Raw genomic sequence first — 20,665 nt, forward strand, 5'->3', positions numbered from 1 at the left:
TTGCTCCATAAGAAAATGAGATGCAACCTGTCTTAACCCAGTTAATGCGCAGGAGACACTACCCTGACTATTTCAATAGTCTTGGCTACTATAATCATGGAAACGCACTCATATTCATGATCATATTCATTACTCTCATGCTAATTATTTTTAGTTACTGATATCTAACTGTGTAAGTGGGGTGTGGTTTAGCCTCAGCTGCAGGTGGAGAGACTTGAGAGGGTCGCAGGAGATCCGACGCGTGGCAGCCTGGGGTGGTCAGCCTCGAGTGATCAGCCTGGGGTGGTCAGCCTCAGGTGGTCAGCCTCGAGTGATCAGCCTGGGGTGGTCAGCCTCGGGTGATCAGCCTCGGGTGATCAGCCTCAGGTGGTCAGCCTGGGGTGGTCAGCCTCGAGTAATCAGCCTGGGGTGGTCAGCCTGGGGTGGTTAGCCTCGGGTGATCAGCCTCGGGTGTGCCAACTAACAAACTGCTCTTTATAGTCTGAAAGTGAAGCTGGGTCCTGGACTGACATAAACGTGAACACAGGCGGACACCATACAAGAGAACGAGACAGAGCGAGGCAGAAATGGCTCCAGCACCCGAGCGCACGGGCCCGCGTGAGCGAAAAGCCTTCGTAAATAGATACTCAATAAAAGTCTCCTGTTCACTGCCTCACTTGTGTCCGCCTCTCCATCCCGAACCCTTCCCACCAGCAGCAGTCTTGCCACAGTGTTGGCCCGTACGGGTGGGGATGGAGCAACAGGAGTCTCCGCTGGGGCGAGCCCTCCACCGTTTCACCCACATGCAACAGCTTAGAGTACAGGCTGCAGTTACCCGCCTGTTGCAGCCCCCTCTATGAGGCTTGAATTGGCCAGGGTTTATAATAAGGTGGTGAGGGAGACGGCGAGGCCGCGGGAGTGACAGCCGGGGCGGTGTGAGTTGCTCAGTGGCGAGGCGAGCTCTTCCGGGTCAGGCGATGGGTAGTCGACAACGGCTCCGGTGGTCCGCGAAGTGGAGGACTTCCCCATCAGCAGACTCAGGATGACACACCGCGCGCTCGCCTTTGACCATGTGATGACCGTCGACGGTCAACACGTGCATTGAACGCCGCGGCCAATCCTCCATATTGTAGCGAATTCAGGGAGCAGCTCGGGGCGCCGCATCCGGGACGCGATCCCATGGTTCCTACACCGCAAGCGACTACGTTAACCAGTCGACTAAAGGGTCCGACCCTGGTAGCAGAGGATGGTCGCTTTCGGTGTGGGAGTCACGGGTTCGCGTCCCGGGTGTGGTGTCCCGAGCTGCCCCCTTAATTTGCTACATTGGTGTCCGAAGTGGGAAGCGCGTGGACGCGCTCCCCGAAGGACAGGGGTAGTGTAATGTGCATGGATAAGAAGACACGTTAGCCCTTGCCTAACGGGTCGGATCTTTAGTCGAGCGGTTAGGTGCGGGAGATACGGGTTCGCATCCCAGCTGCGGCAGTTCCTGTGGTTGTCCCCCGAATTTGCTACAATATTTTGCGTTTATAAAGGCCGCCGGGAACTTCAAGGCGGCCTGTCACAGTCCCATGGCTGGTCACCTATAAAAAACACTCGACCGAATTTTACTGGTCGGGGATTCACGTGCGGAGGTGGTGTAGGTCTTGCTGGCAACGTCAATTGGTAAACCACTCGGCCACCCCAAAGGCGCCATTTCGCCCATTAGTTCCGGTTCCGTTTGAGTGTCTCGGCATGGGCCTTGCCGGGCCATTGCTCGGAGCGAGCAGGGATATTGCTTTGTTTCCTTGTGGATTACGCGATGCACTTCCCTGAAGCGGTGCCGCTGCGCGACATCTCGGCTGAAAGTGTTGCGCAGGCATATTTTCACATAATCTCCCGCGTCGAAATCCCCGAAAGAGATTCTGATGGACCAGAGCACGTTATTTATGTCACGAACACTTCGCGAACTTTAGGGATTATTTGACATAAAATCCATCCGCGCGAGTGTCTATCGCCCGCCAAACAGACGAGTTCGTGAAGAGATTTAATAAAACCTTCAAAACCATGATTCGGAGGTTCTAGCACGAGGATAGCCGCAATTGGGATAAATAGTTATATTGTGGCGATACACAACTGAGGGTAGAGTCACCAGGGGCTGCTGCTCCTTTAAGGCAGACATGCAGAGTGCTGACGTAGCACTGCTTAGAGTTTCTGGGGTGGAGCCATGTTTGCAGCAGCCTAGCGGTTAGCTGGTTGCCACGAGAGATTGTGCTGTATCGGTGTCGTTTTGTGTGGCGAGTAAACGGAATTGACTCGACTCGATCTCTCCGTCTCCTCATTCCTGCACTCCCATAACATCTTATTTGCAGTGCGGGTGGCGCCCCAGGCCTCCACGGGCTTTCCCCCGTTGGGAGTCTGGGAGAATGCTGACAGGTGTGTTGGACCTGATTAAGGAAAGCTGGGAAAGTGGTCTAAGCACCAGTAAAAACAAAGCGCATAACGTCCTGGACCTGAGAGCAAAACTCCATACGCTCGGGCGGGAGAATTTGCTCAAGGCCAGGGATGGGTGGTCTTATCCAGGAAGGGCCAGTGTGGGTGAAGGAGTTTGTTCCAACCAAGCAATTACACACATGTGTCTCCTAATCAAGTTCCTCAGCAAAGACTCTACTGGTTGATGAGTGGGATCAGGTGTGTAATTACTTGGTTGGAACAAAAACCTTCACCCACACACTGGCCCTTTCTGTATCAGACTGCCCACCCCTGCTCTCGGCCCAAGAACGTCAGCAGCACCTGTCTAACAGAGGAGCGCGACTGCATCACTTTGCACCTGCAGGGAAACTTACTCGCCAAGTGGCAAGGGCCCTATGGGGTCACACGGCGGGTGGGGGATGTTGACTCTGGGGCCGAGTGTAACGGCAGGGTTGTTGCAACACAGATCTACCACCTCAATATCCTAAAAGCATGGAGAGGCAGTCTTGGTTTCTCTGGCCTCGGTGGTATCAGAAAGACGCAACCCTCCAGTATGAAAACCATCTGTCGCCCCGCCAGAAAGCCGAGGTTGCCTAAGTCGGGCTGTGGAGGTATGTGGTCGTGGGGGTGGCGTTAACCTCGGCTGCGGGTGGAGGGAGAGGGCGTGGGTCACGGGAAAGCTGACGCGCGATAGCGAGGCGGATTAGTGATCAGCCTGAGGTGCGCCAACTCACTGCTCCATATTATGATCCTGCAGTTGAAGCTGGGTCCTGGACTGACGGAGAGCCAGACGCCGCTCTGGGGCAGAGAGCGAGGCAGGAACGGCTCCAGCACCCGAGCGCACCGGCCTGTGCGAGCATAAAACACTTTGGGAATAGAGACAATAAATAATAGCCTGTGTTCGCCGCCTCACTTGTGCCTGCCTCTCCATCCCGAACCCTCCCACCGGCAACGGTCTCGCCACACTAACCTTAAACATGGATCTCTAATAATGCTCACTGCGCGCGCGCGCGTGCATAACGGGCCGTCCTCTAGTTATCAGTTTGGAATTGAGGTCTCAAAAATCCCCATCTCTGGATGTCTCATTCCGCTGGAGTCCTTTGCATCACTTTGCTCTGCATGCGCTGGTATTAGACTCACAATAGAGGTCACCCCCTCCATTTTCTCCTGCCAGGCCGTTTGGTGCAGGGCACCGCATCGCTTTTCCCTTCTAAATCGCACTTGCAACATGTTACATGCAAAGCATTTTACCGTATAAATAGAACGCAACGCTGTTTGCAACCAAACCCGATTAACTGTCAGAAGCTGCAGAAAAGTAACCTATGCCTCCTTAATCCTGCAGTTTTTAAGCCGTAAAGTAGTTAAAGACAAAGGGATTGATATCCTGCTTTTGTGTGTGTGCGGCGTGTGACAAAGAGATAATCTCTTTTGTATTTTTGATCCGTAAATGTGGTGGTTATATTCTCTCATCCTGGCCACTTAGTTCCTGCTTTGGCTAAGACAAGCTATTAATGCATTTAGGCTGTGAAAAGCAGGTCAATAGAACCACAGAGAGAGGGGGGGGGAGAAAAAAAACACATGTGCATCACATGGATAGCCTTGGGATTATTTCTCGCAAAATGTCTTAATTCCTCTGTTCACTAATGATCCCGGAAAAATGCCCTCTAATCTCCATTCCATTAATTAAAAAGAGCATGGGCCCATGGAAAACCTCGCCATCTGCTGCGGTTTCATTTTAGCAGACAGATTGTGTTTTCAGCTTTGGACCGGGGAAACTGGGACTTCTCAGAGCAGACAGTTACAACACGCATTGAGCAGAGGTGCAATTTAGCCATGCACCGCTGCTTGGCTGTTTTCCAAGCATCTCTTTTCCACTTTTACTTGAATGAGTTTGTTTTTTATATATATAAGTAGGAGATACAAGAGATTTAACACTTACATTGAAATTAGCAGCCCTCAATAGAGAAGCCTTCTCCATCCATCTGCCAAGGTCAGCCTTGGAGACACCAGACCTGCACTGTTCCAAGAAGCTGGGTGGTAATCACGGCAATGGTCCTTCACTTTAATTTGAGGGAAATTTACCCATCAGCACAAATCATCTTAGTACTCCTGCTTGAGTTGTTTTAATCACTTTGTGTGTATACAAGCCACCATGATAGCCGGAAACGTTTGCCATTGGAAACGCGTATAATTGTTTTCCCTCAAATGAATCTGGCAACTTGGTCATGCTTAAATTCAAGCAGATCCGTGCAAGTCCCTGACAGGCCTGGCTGAAATCCTCTCATCCCCAACAAACACACCAAGTCTCATGTATGCCACAGTAATCGCTTGCCTATAGTGTACGCCATCGATGCTGCCCCGTGTGACGTACAGACTGACCTACAACATGGGCCACTGTATATGAACCTATCACAACTGACTTTGGTGCTGAAGAGACTTTATTCACTCTTCCTCGTGTGTTATTTGCACAACCTATTTGCTTCGATGCGCTGGCTTATCCGTAAAAAAAGAAAAACCCTGCAAGAATGGGTACTGAGAACATTTGGTTGGAGGTCTAAGCCTCGAGGCCTTGACATAAATTTGATGGAGCTGGGAGGCAACGGAAGATTACGAGGCGTTCGAACTGGAATTGAAGCAGATGTCGTTTTCCTCCTATTGGAACAGTAGTGCCAATCAGAGAGCCGCTTCACCCCCCACCCACCCCCCTCTCCTGATCATCATCCTCATCCTCTTCTCTTTTCTCTCACACAGACACAATCAAGGAGCTGACAACACGCGCCCGTACAGCCCACATCACGCACTTTTTAGCCAAAAAAAAAATGTTCTCCAACTGTTCCCGCGTAAGTAGCCTAATGTCACCCTCTTAATTAGACTATTCAAAACTACAGTTCTCGGCGTGAACTGTTGCGGAATTGCGCACAGATGGACATACGGAGCGCAAAGGGAGAGCCGTCCCAACCGTGGCGAGTCATCTGCCTGGTTTCTGTGGTGGTTTTGGGGGATGTGGTTTGTGGACAGATCCGTTACTCCGTACCGGAGGAACTCGAACACGGGGCATTCGTCGGCAATATCGCCGAGGATCTCGGCTTGGACGTGGAGCGGCTGTCCATGCGCAGATTCCGGATCGTCGCGGGCACTAAACGGCAGTACCTGGAGGTGAATCTGGAGAACGGGGTTTTGTTTGTCAACGAGAGGATCGACCGCGAGGAACTGTGCGAGCAGAGCGCGTCCTGCTCTTTCCATTTGCAAGTGGTGATCGAAAACCCCCTCGAGCTGTACAGAGTGGAGGTGGAGATTTCGGACGTGAACGACAACTCGCCCGGTTTCCCGTGGACCGAGTTCAACCTGGACATATCCGAGTCCGCCGTGCCGGGGTCGCGGTTCCCGCTAGAGAGCGCGCAGGACTTGGACGTTGGAACCAACTCCCTGCGCACCTACTTGCTGAGCGTAAACCAGCATTTCGTTCTGGACATACAAACGCGCAGCGACGGCAGTAAATTCGCGGAGCTGGTCCTGGAGAGTCCTCTGGACCGAGAGAAGCAGAGCACACACCAGATGGTCCTGACGGCGGTGGACGGAGGCGCGCCGGAGAGGTCCGGCACGGCGCAGATCGACATAACCGTCTTGGACGCGAACGACAACGCTCCAGTGTTCGACCAGTCGTTTTACAGAGTCCGGCTTGTCGAGAACGCACCCAGGGGTACAGTGGTGATCAAGCTCAACGCGTCTGATCTAGATGAAGGGCCCAACGCGGACATCACGTACTCCTTCAGCGGACACGCACCCGTCAAAGTGCGCGAGCTTTTCAGCGTCGACTCGCGCACGGGGGAGGTCAAAGTTAAAGGCTTGATAGATTACGAGAAGGCCAGGATGCACGAGATATACGTGCAAGCCAAAGATAAGGGCCCCTCTGCCGTGGCGGTCCACTGCAAGGTCCTGGTGAATGTCCTGGATAAAAACGACAACCTTCCAGAGGTGATCCTAACATCCGTGTCTACACCCGTCCAGGAGGACGCGCCGCCGGGCACGGTGATAGCCGTCATCAGCGTGATGGACCGGGACTCCGGAGAGAATGGAAACGTGGATTGCGAGATCCCGCATCATGTCCCCTTCCAGCTTCACTCCTCTTTCAAGAACTACTACACCTTGGTCACTTGTGACTATCTGGACAGAGAGAACGTCGCTGAGTACAACATCACCCTCACCGCCCGGGACATGGGCGCCCCGCCACTGTTCACCCGCAAAACCATTTTAGTCCAGGTGTCTGATGTCAACGACAACGCGCCCCACTTCAAACAACCGTCGTACACCGTTTATCTGACCGAGAACAACGCGCCAGGCGCGTCCATCTGCTCGGTAGCGGCCCTGGATCCAGACTCCGGCCAGAACGCGTATCTCTCCTACTCTGTCCTGGAAGGAGACATACAGGGGATGCCCGTGTCCACGTACGTGTCCATTAACTCCGACAACGGCAACATTTACGCACTGCGCTCTTTTGACCACGAGCAACTCCGAAACTTCCAGATCACCGTTCAAGCCCAAGACGCGGGCTTTCCGCCCCTGAGCGGCAACGTCTCGGTGAGCGTCTTCATCCTGGACCAAAACGACAACGCGCCCGTCATCAAGTCGCCCTTGCCCCAGAACGGCACGGCGGCCGCGGACGTGGTGCCGAGGTCGGCGGACGCCGGTCACCTGGTGACCAAAGTCACCGCGGCGGACGCGGACGCGGGTCAAAACTCGCGTCTGTTCTACCAGATGCTGCAGGCGACAGACGCGACCTTGTTCAGCGTGGCTTTGTACACGGGCGAGATCAGGACGATTCGCCGGCTGGTGGAAAAAGACCCCACCAGGCAGAGACTGGTCATTCTGGTCAAGGACAACGGTCAGCCGCCCCTCTCGGCCACTGTCTCCATCACGCTGTCAGTTGTTGACAGCGCGCCGCCGTCGCAGCCCGACCCGGGCGAGCTCGCGCTCAGCGCGCATTACAGCGCCGACCTCACGTTGTATTTAATGGTGTCCCTGGGCGCCGTCTCCTTCACGTTTCTACTGGCTATCATTGTCCTGGTTTCCATAAAGCGGCTCCGGGGCGGGCAGTCCATCCGAGGATACGGTCCCTCCCTATATGGCTGCTGTCGCTCCCGGCCGGAGAGCTCGTCCGCCGCGGACGTGTTCAAAAAGTCCAACCTGAACGTGCAGGTGTCCGCCGGCGCCGCCGGTTTCGCCGAGGCGAGCGGCAACGGGGCTCTCTCGCAGGTCTACTGCTATAAAATGTGCCTGACGCCGGAACTGTCCAAAAGTGACTTCATGTTTCTCAAGCCTTGCAGCCCGATAATGACCATCCCGCAAAATAACGCCAAGAGCACCGACTACCTGACGTCTGGCTGGAGCGCCCTGGACCGCGGCGAGCTGGCCAACAACAGGGCAGCGACTCCCAACGAGGTAGCTACCGCCCACAGGGCGCATGGACGGTAAACCGGCCATCAACACACGTTTGGCGAAACTGGCTCTGCGTTGAACTCTGTGGTAGATTTCAACGAGCCGTCGCTTGAGATGTCACTCGCTTAATACACGTGTCAAGATAATGGACCGCAGCTCTGCTGGGTGGGGCAGGCTACCATTCTCATGGGAATCAAACACTGGGGGGGAAAAGCACAAATATTGTTGTAAAATGTCACGACATTTTTCAACAAAAGGCTTTATTCACTGCTTGTCAGAAATAGATAAGAAGAAATAAGGCCCTAAACTTGTAAGGGGTTGGGGGTTGGAGGTGGGGGGTAATATGCTCACATTGCCAGAAATATCAGTAAATATGTGCGTAAAGGTAGCCTAACGCAACACAACACCTCTGCTGGGTGAGAACCTGGAGCCATCGTCATCTGAAGACTGAGGGTTGATCATGTTTTTATGAACACAGATATAAAAGCACAAGTGTCATGACATTTGGTGTGAAAAGGTTTTATTCACTCGCAGAGTCACTGAACTATGACTGCTTATGAAAACAGAAGAACCATGGCAGCTCAGATGGCAGGAAACTAAAGAGAAGATGCCTTTAATACACTGGCCAGTTCAACTGAACATGATGCAAATAATTAAAATAACTACATTAAGACACATTCTGGCCTCTTTCCTTCATCAGGGACTGGGTGCCTTGGTTTTTCTGGTTTTTAAGCCCATATATCCAGCACCAAAGACCACCTTATTCCACAAGAGTAACTTGCGTTTCCCGAGACAATTGGTTTTTCGTGATTGCTTGTGATTTTTAGGACTTCTGGCTATTAATTGACTGACCAACATCTAGTGTATGTAAGTGTACCTTTGTGCCGCAGCGGGCATAAGAGCATGCACGACAGCATGACTGCCTTGATGCAGCAGCGCAATGCCACTGAACTGGTAGCTAACTTTCAATGTGCTTATATGTTTCAACTTCGCAGTTCAAGCATGCACACAAAGACTGGACACTGACGAAGAACCAACGAAACTCAGCATACAAGAGGTGACTATAGTGTTAAATCGAATACAACACACACACACACACACACACACACACACACAGACACACACACCATAACAGAACTCTTTGACACACTTCGATACACCAAGGTCAACAAAGATCTGCTACACTTACACCACACAGAAGCTCTGCTACACTTACACCACACATAAGATCTGCTACACTTACACCACACATTTCTTAGTAGTAAATGCAGTTTCTTACCTTATGGCTTCATCTTTGCCGCTTATACAAACATCTTCCTTGTCTTGCTGGATGCAAAATATTTTATAATGTTTTTGAAGTTTAGCCAATGGCAAGTATTACATTATCATTGCTTATATTTAGGATGAACATGATTATTGCTGGCCTCCATGCACCCCCCCTCCCCCCGAACGCCTGGGCACCAGAAAGCTTTCCTCTTTTTCCGCCCTGCACACACACACAAATACTTCTGTAATTTTTTTTTCTTTCTTTTTACAGATACAGTTCAGTAAATATGGAGAGCACTCTCCCACATCAACCCAAACATGACCAGCATGACCCAGATAGGTTTTCCTGCTCTGTGGCACCACAATACTGGACCTGGGGAAATCAGATGCGTGGTAGGTGGAATACAGCGTTACTTTGACACCGTCACTGTGCATATAGGGGATCTTTGAACTAAGGATTGAACCTGACTGTTTTTCATGACACATAGGGAACTTTCTTCCCTTCTGTGATGTGTGAAGCTCTCAGAACGCGGAACAGAGCTCTGAAACTACTTTTCTTGTTTCATCTCCCTCCACGTTAACCCGTTTGATATAGACCCAGGCCTGGCCAATTAAAAGTGAATGCAACTAATTATATATACCACATATTGGCTATGGCATCCCCTTCCAACTAGGTGCACATATAACAAGTGTAAAGATCCAACCCGATTTCTTGCTGGCCTTCCTTCCTGCCTTGATGTAGCCAGGTTTTAAATATGGCTGGTGTCGAATCTGGATGAATCAGATTCGCCCCAGTCTCTATAGAAAGTTCTTATTAAGGGATGTGGATTGTGACAGGTAATGCACATTTTGAATCTTTCAGCACTTGACTCATATATACCGTATCACCACAAGCTATGACAGCTTAATTTCACACCATTCAGGACATAAAACCCAAAAGACAGCCTTTAGCACTGGAAGACACTGTGCAGTAATGCAGCATACTAACTTCAGCATCATTTCTTTCTCAGTCTTATGAGTTTATACTATATATTCTTCTTCTGTGTTATGATTAATGGAATGAATGAATGAATGAATGAATGAATGAATGAATGAATGAATGAATGACTGATTGATTGATTGATTTCAAACATGTAAATAATCCGGATATAACATACAGGTAAGACATTGCCAGTAAACTGAAGTGATCAACAAATCCACACATCAAACTCAGTGAACAAATCTCCAAATACATCATATACATCATTATATTTTACATGCTCGAGAAGGAGTAGGAGGAAGTATACTTATTTTTTCCTACCCCTTCTCACCTACTCTTAGGTTAATTCAGCTACATTACAAACTCAATTCCCACTGTACTGTGTAGTTCACATTCAGTGCAAGTTGTGCTGCACAACACAAACTCAACTGCTGTGAACAATAAGAGAAAAAAGAGGGGGAAAAAACCTACATCAGAACTCGAGAGAAGGGGCATCTGGGTAGCGTAGCGGTCTATTCCGTTGCCGACCAACGCGGGGATCGCCGGTTCGAATCCCTGTGTTACCTCTGGCTTGTTCGGGCGTCCCTACAGACACAATTGGCCTTGTCTGCGGGTGGGAAGGCGGATGTGGGTATGTGTCCTGGTTGCTGTACTAGCGCCTCCTCTGGTCGCTTGGGGCGCCTGTTCAGGGGGGAGGGGGAACTGGGGGGAATAGCGTGATCCTCCTACACGCTCCATCCCCCTGGTGAAACTCCTCACTGTCAGGTGAAAAGAAGTGGCTGGCGACTCCACATGTATCGGAGGAGGCACGTGGTAGTCTGCAGCCCTCCCCGGATCGGCAGAGGGAGTGGAGGGTGGAGCAGCTACCAGGATGGCCTGAAAGAGTGGGGTAATTGGACAAGCACAACTGGGGAGAAAAAAATGGGGGAACATGATGGATAGAGAGAGAGAGAGCGAGAGAGGGAAAGAAAAGCACATCCTAATGCTGTGTAACGAGAATAAACAGATCTCACTGCTACGCACAACAACCCAAACATCCACTCAGAGTCTTACAAAGAAAAATGAAAAAAAAAGCAATCGTTTAATTAACGCGCGTTCCTCTGGGAGGCGCCACAGAGCATCCAGTGATACACAGAATGTGTTCAGGTCTTCTGCGCCAAGTGCCTGATGAATTCCTAACTCATTGCCACCTCACTGCACATTTGCACATGTAAATAATGATAGGAACAATTGTTTTTGTTTTTATTGCTATTATCCATTTTCTTACTGGTCTGTTTTCAGCCTGTTTCTAACCTAACCTGTCTGGTTTCAACCTGTTTCTAACCTAACCTGTCTGTTTCCAACCTGTTTCTAGCCTAACCTGTCTGTTTCCAACCTGTTTCTAACCTAACCTGTCAGTTTTCAGCCTGTTTCTAGCCTAACCTGTCTGTTTTCAGCCTGTTTCTAACCTAACCTGTCTGTTTCCAACCTGTTTCTAGCCTAACCTGTCAGTTTTCAGCCTGTTTCTAGCCTAACCTGTCTGTTTCCAACCTGTTTCTAACCTAACCTGTCTGTTTTCAGCCTGTTTCTAACCTAACCTGTCTGTTTCCAACCTGTTTCTAGCCTAACCTGTCAGTTTTCAGCCTGTTTCTAGCCTAACCTGTCTGTTTCCAACCTGTTTCTAACCTAACCTGTCAGTTTTCAGCCTGTTTCTAACCTAACCTGTCTGTTTCCAGCCTGTTTCTCACCTAACCTGTCTGTTTTCAGCCTGTTTCTAACCTAACCTGTCAGTTTTCAGCCTGTTTCTAGCCTAACCTGTCTGTTTCCAACCTGTTTCTAACCTAACCTGTCAGTTTTCAGCCTGTTTCTAACCTAACCTGTCTGTTTCCAGCCTGTTTCTCACCTAACCTGTCTGTTTTCAGCCTGTTTCTAACCTAACCTGTCAGTTTTCAGCCTGTTTCTAGCCTAACCTGTCTGTTTCCAACCTGTTTCTAACCTAACCTGTCAGTTTTCAGCCTGTTTCTAGCCTAACCTGTCTGTTTCCAACCTGTTTCTCACCTAACCTGTCTGTTTTCAGCCTGTTTCTAACCTAACCTGTCTGTTTCCAACCTGTTTCTAGCCTAACCTGTCTGTTTCCAACCTGTTTCTAACCTAACCTGTCAGTTTTCAGCCTGTTTCTAACCTAACCTGTCTGTTTCCAACCTGTTTCTAAAATAACCTGTTTGCTTCCAACCTGTTTCTAGCCTAACCTGTCTGGTTTCAACCTGTTTCTAGCCTAACCTGTCTGGTTTCAACCTGTTTCTCACCTAACCTGTCTGGTTTCAACCTGTTTTCAATCAGCCTTGTGAAGCCAAAGGCTAATCTCCACTATATCTGGGGACGCTAAAGTATTAAATGTAATTCTCATTCATAGTTTCTCTTTATACTTCTTTTCTGATTGTGTTGTTGGCTTACATTTAACTAACAACCCAGCAAGTACAATGTCTTGTGTGCTCAAGGTCACCATGCCAATAGAAGGAAAGCGGATTCTGACTCGGATATGCTAAACATGGTCCCATTTGCATGCACTGCACAGCAACACGAGGCCTTCGTGGGAACAAGCTTGTGTTTTCAATAATGTTTTTCTTTCTTTACAGACTGCAAGATGTCTCTTGAGGAGGGAGGGGGTCCCAACTATCCGTGGACTCCAAAATGCACGCAGCCTCCTTCTGCGATGGCAGCCCCAGACTACCTGCACAATGTATATATCCCTGGTACCCCATCCGGCTACTGCACGCTGAAACCAGCGCCCAGAGGGGAACTGGATGTGTACAACACCTTCTCCACGTTTGGGAAGAAAAGGAGGTTCCTCACAAACTACGAGCAAACTCTGGACAAAGATGATGGTCTGATAACCAATGATATCTTTAAATGATACACCAGCAATAATCAGTGTGTTTTATGTGAGTACGATATATGCCTTTCATTAAATAGTATCTATAAGTTGTTGCTCCATTGCAGAAGTATTGCTCTTTGTAGCAGGTAGAGTAACTGTTTCCTACCCTCTGTGGGATATATATATATGTATATCACCACATCTGCAAGAACCACGAACTTTATGTTCCTTTAACTAAACTGAGGATAGCTTTTTCCCTCAAATTGTCTCAGCTCTGCAAAGACTGACAGCATGAGAAACCCATTACTTTGTGGAAAGCTTTAATTTATATTAATTTATTTGAAAATATTGTAGCAAAGTATTTTGCATTATGTTTATATCCATAAATGATATGTTCAATAAAACCCAGATTAGGGCTTTGAAAGTCACAAATCACATCTTCGATTGATAAATCTGTGGAACATTTTCACTTGTGATGGTTACGCTGGCTATGTCATTCCCGGTGTTGTATGTGTAGTCTGAATGCAAGCAAGTCACACTGTGCATGTAAGCAGTGTAAAGCGGAGGTACAGATACAGCATATAGTACTGCAGACAGGGTTAACATGTTGTCTAATCTCATCAGTTGAAATGACAAACACAACTATGGCTGTTGCTAGCTAGCACCTGGTGTTACAACTGAGGTTTGTGGTTTATGCAAAACGCACTCTCCATCAATATACAATTCACGTGACTTGTAGCCTACAGTGTGTTGAAACTGAATGGAGATAAAACTCTTCAACTCTATAGGTGTAGTCACATTTGGAGAGTAATGCAATCTTTATCTTTCATTGTCGTTTGCCTGTCCTTTTTTTTTTGTCATTGCTTAATTTTGCAAGATAAAATGAGAAGCTTAGGAGGAATGGTTTACATATCGTGGTTCGAGGAGCAATGCTGAGAGAGCATCCGCTCTATGAGTAGATCCTGAATATTAAGGATGATTAGTGTCATTCTCTTATGTTTTGCAAAATTTACATTTTGCCACCGACACAGTTGGGTGAAGTGTTAAGTACAAGTAAAACCACTTAGAACATTGCTGAGCCTAAAGTGATCTCACTGCCAAATGAACTCCCATGTAATTGTGAATAAATGAAAAGAATCTGATGGAAATATCACATATGAGTGTTGTATAATTCATTGTTCCATGAGCTGCCACGTTTTAAAGGCGTAAAGAGAGCTCAGCAAGCTTAGCGTTATGTCCTGTGTGATTGGGGTCGCATTTCAAGTTGCATTTTGAGGTGTTGGAGTTAGAAAAAAAGAAAAGAAAATCGTTGCTGCACACATTGCACCTTTCTCGGGTAAGGCTACGCATGTAGGAGTGGAGGCTGGCATTATAATTTTTCCCTTTTGCGATCAAGTTCACGGTAAAACAACAACTATGTATGTTTCTGCACTGCACATTTCTGAGATATTTTGATCTCAGTGCATTTCAAAATCAATGCTGGCCGTCTAAGAAAACAAAGATGTAAGATAATAAGCTTGCCAGGCCTTGGAATCCATTATGGCCATTATGGCCCAATGTGCTGACAAGAAAAAGAAATGGAAAGCCCCACAGCGAAGCATTCCTCACAGAGCCTCCAGCTTTGAGAATGATCATCGACTTACGACTGCTGCTACCAACAAGGGCACCTGCAGCCTCTACTTGTGTGGAAGCAGTGGTCCAAAGGAGCCCCAGGACCCATACAATGATCCTGTATCTATAGATGTTCATGGGGCGGCATGGCGGCCCAGTGGTTAGCACTGTTGCCTCACAGCAAGAAGGTCCTGGGTTTGAACCCAAGGTCATCCCAGGTCCATTCTGTGTGGATTTTGCATGTTCTCCCCATGTCTGCGTGGGTTTCCTCCAGGTGCTCCAGTTTCATCCCACCATCAAAAAGGCATGCATGTTAGGGTTAATACTCCTGTCTGTGCCCCTGAGCAAGGCAATGGAAAGAAGAACTGGAGTTGGTCCGCAGGTGCTGCAGCTGTCCACTGCTCCTATACAATAGGATGGCTTAAACGCAGAGAACACATTCGTTGTAATAATACAATTCATTGTAAGAACATAATGACAAAATAAAGTGGCTTTCTTCTTCTTTACTAGAGACCAAATTTTTTTTAGCAGTATTACTACTAATTGTATCCATCGTTGGAGTAGTATTAATACATTATGGAACAAACAGTAAAACTAAACTCTAAATATTATTGCAAAAACAGCTGCTATTTTGCCATTGTGTTGATAAGCCAAGACGTTCATCCCCCCTAGGACAACGACCACAGCTCAAAGAATAAACCTGGCCTTGTTTGGTGTTCAAAAACCTGGGACCCCAAGGCCAAACTCAAACTTGCACTCCACTTAACTGAGCTTCCGAGGCCTGCCGGGTGAACCGCAGTACGACGCTCTTCTGTCCAGGGACAACAAGCAGGTCAAATGACGTGTAACAGCCATTCTGTGATGCAGCCAACACGCCGTGTGTAGTGTATATAGTTAGTCACCTATATCATTCCCATAACGCCAGCTAAGGGGACACAAACAAGGGAGAAGCTCCTTGGTCATGGAGCGAAGTTTCCTCTTTGTCCACCAGAGGGCGCAATCCGCTCATAGAGACCAGCCCAAAGCCCACACAAAGGCAGATTTGTAACTCTAAACATCACGTCTGCAGAATGTAAAACACGGTTGCAGACTGCAGTCCCCTCCTAAAAGTTGTAATAACATCATTACGGACTCAGTAAGGAGGAAGACTGCAGCTGATAAATGAAGACCAGAAATAAAATCTGTCAACATAACTTAAAGATTTAAAAAAAATTTGTCTAGAGGTATATGCTAGATTTAAAAAAAAAAGGCTCACAAAACAAAAAGCATACCTTCTGACACAAACGTATGTATTGCCGGCTCACCGTTTACTTAATAGTGTTAGTTGTCATGTTTTCATTCAAATGTTTTGCAAATTTCATGGAAACTTTTGGACAATTGAAAAAACATAACAATCAAATGCAAATCAGGTGTGTTACTTTTAGCAACCCAACAATTGTATAGTCTTATATATGTAACACAAAACAATAACAATCTTCCAGTGACCACGCTAAGTGATGAAAAATATCCAAGAGAAAACCAGAGATGGCTTGACTGGCATGGATTACATGCCAAGTAACCCTTTCCACCTCAAGGGACTGTGAAACTGTTTTTTTATTATTTTAAATGTTTTTCTAGTTTGGTATTTCTATTTAGCTTCTCTCGTTTTTTGCAGCACCAGAGTTTGCATGAACACACTTCCCTGGAAACAATGCGAATACCGTCTGTGTGGTGTCATATTATGTGTAATGGGCAAGGGGAGGACCTAGCGTCTCTCCGACACACTGCCGTGGCCTGAAGCAGTGTGTGTCTGCTGTCTCTCAAGGACACATCTCCAGATGGAGATGCTAACGGGATCGAGGCAACACCAGCTGTCGAGCTCCCAAATGAGACCGAGGTTCAGCTAGGCAGCAATTCCTTTCACCCTAAACACCTGGTCCAGTCAACCTGACACTCCTGGGTCCATAGAAACCGGTTTTGTGCTTTAGATATGACATTTAGGAATGACAGGGGGGGACGGAAAGGAGGTGAGAAGTACGTAACAGGTCCTGAGCTGTTTTCAAACCCGGGATGGGCCTGGGTTTAGGGTTTACATCAAGCCTGAGCTAATGTGGACAACAGAATTAAGTCACAGCCAATGCAGGCCAAATAGCAAAGCAACTGACGTTACACAAGAATTTAGGGCCTTTGATTGCTGCTGGGGTGGCACGGTGGCGCAGTGGTTAGCATGGTCGCCTCACAGCAAAAAGCTCCTGGGTTTGAGCCCTGGGGTAGTCCAACCTTGGGGGTGTCGTCCCGGGTCGTCCTCTGTGTGGAGTTTGCATGTTCTCCCCATGTCTGCGTGGGTTTCCTCCGGGGGCTCCGGTTTCCTCCTACAGTCCAGAGACATGTAGGTCAGGTGACTCGGCTGTACTAAACTGTCCCTAGGTAGGAATGTGAGTGTGTGTGGTGACCCTGTGCTGTCCTGGCGGCCTGTCCAGGGTGTCTCACCGCCTGCCCAATGGCTGCTGGGATAGGCTCCAGCATCCCCATGACCCTGAGAGCAGGGTAAGTGGTTTGGATAATAGATGGATGGATGAATGGAGTTGTAGTTCATATAAACTGATGCAACACACGCACCACCAGTATTGCAAAAAAAATTAAATATATATACACATACATTTACCATTACAAGACAATTCATACTCTCACACTGAGTAATAAGAGAATTGGTGGCTTAGCGGAGCTTCAGTGTGTGTGCAATATGTCCCCATATTTGCTAACCCATCATTGCCATTGTGGGGCAGTTTCCCAGAAAGGGATTACACTACAATGCCCTGGTAAACTGGAATAACTCTGATTCCTTCTCCGACTCAAGGATTGAAATAGTCCAAGATTTGACCTATTCTGCATTTAAATTATCTGTTTTCCAGGTCAAAGATTAGTGTTACCCTGGGACTAAATGAGGGTTGACTTTAAACCCCAAAGGGGGCAGATTTAACTTTCCATTTAATGACGAGCATTCTTTGGCAGGGATATCAAATGACATGACTGTGGTGACATTTGGTTTCGACAGCATTTTGTCATGCTCAGTGACGTTTTTGTAGCAGTGGTGATATCAGGTTACCTGCCCCCCCATCCACCCATCCACCCAACACCAACCCCCACCACACACACACACACACACACACCTCCACCTCCGTAGACACGCCCCTTGCTCAATTTGCTTCTCCATTTGCCCAATCCATACAGTTTGACGCTTTTCTGGATCCATTCCAGGTTTTAAAAGCAACCCAAACCTTTCAGATTAACGCAGGAGTCCATAGTCCAGAAGCAACTAATCTGAAGTTAAGATTAGAGGAGCCACCTCTATGTGGACTCTTCATTGACACAGTTGATCAGCTACACAGTCAGAGAGAGAGAGAGAGGAGACCACAATTAAACAATGAACTAACAAAAGACCACAACAATGTTACCTTTCACCTGGTGTGTTTCTCTTGTAACAAGTGGGGGGGATTGGGTGGGAGGAATCACTGGGCTAATGGGGGTATGAAGGTGGGGTAAGAATTAACTGGAATAGGGATTGATTACTGTTCTTGTTGCTGCTTTGTTCCTACTGTTTGTATACCCCACTATAATAGGCTCTGTTTATATACGTATGTATGAAACCAGCTCAATAACAATGTTTTGTACGCAACACGGCTTCAAAAATCAATACGAAGATTAAAAAAAAAGTGTCTTATTTTGGATCCGCAAATAGGCTATGGGATCGTGGATCCCTTCACATTTCGATTCAATGTAAAGATGCAAAGAGGTGTGAAATGATCAACGCTTACAGCGCCGAATTTAACTACCTTTTATGCGATAATTATTTTATCAGTGAAGATGGATTGTGGTGAGGTTTGAAGTTGCAAAAAAATAATAAAAAATAAAATAATTGCATGCTTCGCCTCATTTAGCATTATTCAATGTCACTGTTTCCGAGGATGGCCTCCTTCCTCCACCACTGTCTTCCCCCATCCATCATGTGCTGTAATGGCAGTAATGACTGCTGACATGGACCGTGGGCTCCCCTCTTCCATGCTTTTTGAAGGCCTAAACAAGCCGGCCCATGTGGCTGTGCTGCAGCCCAGCGAGCAGTTTCAGCAACGTGCTGAGTTTCTCAGTAATGAAGCAATCAGGGAAGTGTTTGTCTGTACCAGTCTAAATGATGTCTGGCAATGTTTTGATGAGGACTTGGCTCGTTCAAGGCTGACCCTTAATGAATACCCTGGTGGTGACATTGCACGTTAATGATGAAACCGTCACAAACGTCTTTCCCTCGAGTAGGAAGCCCAGTTTGAGAGACTCGGTTATTTCTATTTGTCTTAAGCACTGTCTCTTAATGTTTTGGATGGTCAGGTGGCCAATGTATGAACATTAAGAAGGGCGTCCGGGTAGCGTAGCGGTCTATTTCTTTGCCTACCAACATGGAGATCGTAGGTTCGAATCCCCGTGTTAGCTCTGGCTTGGTCGGGCATCCCTACAGACACAATTGGCCGTGTCTGCGGGTGGGAAGCGGGATGTGGGTATGTGTCCTGGTCGCTGCACTAGCGCCTCCTCTGGTCAGTCAGGGCATCTGTTCGGTGGGGCAGGGGGAACTGGGGGGAATAGCGTGATCCTCCCATGCGCTACGTCCCCCTGGCTAAACTCCTCACTGTCAGGTGAAAAGGGGCAACTGGCGACTCCACATGTATCAGAGGAGATATGTGGTAGTCTGCAGCCCTCCCCGGATCGGCAGGGGGGGTGGAGCAGAGATCAGGACGGCTCGGAGGAATGGGGTACTTGGCCGGATACAATTGAGGAGAAAAAAAAGGGGGGGGTAATAAAGTTAGAAGACGCAAAATTGCCACAAGTGTAATCCCAAATTGTACAGCCATATTTGCTTGTGGCTTCACTGTCCACTTACCTGCTTTCACGAGTCTTCACTTGTTCATGATGTCCCCCTTTTACATCTCCAAAGTCATCAACGGCCTCACTATGTTCCCCTCTTTATTATTCCCTGCCATAAGTGCTTCACCTAAACCATTGTCCAGCGGATCATCTTCTGTACTGGCTCCAGCCGCCATCCCACAGATCATCCTGTCTACCAGCTTTACACGTAATCCACATTTCCTTTATTGCAGCCATAAAGCGTACCCGCCTGCCATTCATGCAGCTCCACGATGTCCTTCCTAACACCAGCTGCCATTTTTCGTCAAATACTTGAAAACATATGAAGAGGAACGCTCCCGTGATGCATTGAACAGGAACTCCACCATGACACAGACAAAGATGAAGCCAAATACCACACGAGGGGGCAGTAAACTGTTAGAAATGCAGTCACTCCTAACCTATAGGATTGCACAAAGCATCATGGAGGCGCTCCTGTTATTATTAGTCTTCATCTCCCCGCTGTCTTGAAACGGCCTGCTCAGCAGATCCCATCAAGAAGCTGTCTGCTTTGGTCTTCGGCCTCGCACATCAAGAAAGACCTGGTCTGAGAGGTCTTTGGGCTCAGAAATCCCAACATTGGACTCAGAGAGAATATGAATCGGGGTTTATTCTGGAGAAGGAATTAATATGAACTAGTTGGATGGCACAGCCGCTCACTACGGCTTGCAAGGTGGTGAACTTATTATACTCAGTATACACAAGATTCACTTTCAGGGGGCGTCCGGGTGGCGTGGCGGTCTATTCCGTTGCCTACCAACACGGGGACCATAGGTTCGAATCCTTGTGTTACCTCTGGATTGGTCGGGCGTCCCTACAGACACAATTGGCCGTGTCTGCGGGGGTGAAGCGGGATGTAGGTATGTGTCCTGGTCGCTGCACTAGCGCCTCCTCTGATTGGTCAGGGCGCCTGTTCGGGGGAGGGGAAACTGGGGGGAATATCGTGATCTTCCCACACGCTACACCCCCCTGGTGAAACTCCTCACTGTCAGGTGAAAAGAAGCAGCTGGCGACATGTGATAGTCTGCAGCTGTCCATGGATCGGCAGAGGGGGTGGAGCAGAAGAGTGGGGTAATTGGCCAAGTACAATTGCGGAGAAAAGTGGGGGGGGGCAATTCACTTTCAATAAATCGCAATGCAAAATGACTGAAATGTGAACAGTA

General features: G+C 48.2%; 1 protein-coding gene across 1 annotated transcript; it reads left to right on the forward strand.

Moving 5' to 3' along the window:
* The first annotated feature begins 5,349 nt into the window (after positions 1-5,349).
* Positions 5,350-13,001, forward strand: LOC130116614 (protocadherin-10-like). The gene is made up of 4 exons (XM_056284578.1): positions 5,350-7,866; positions 8,859-8,920; positions 9,401-9,522; positions 12,724-13,001. Exons 1-4 carry the CDS (start codon positions 5,350-5,352, stop codon positions 12,999-13,001), a joined length of 2,979 nt encoding a protein of 992 aa, XP_056140553.1.
* The last annotated feature ends 7,664 nt before the right edge of the window (positions 13,002-20,665 follow it).

Source organism: Lampris incognitus, chromosome 8 (assembly GCF_029633865.1).
Source record: "Lampris incognitus isolate fLamInc1 chromosome 8, fLamInc1.hap2, whole genome shotgun sequence".
In the NCBI taxonomy this organism is placed as follows: domain Eukaryota; kingdom Metazoa; phylum Chordata; class Actinopteri; order Lampriformes; family Lampridae; genus Lampris; species Lampris incognitus.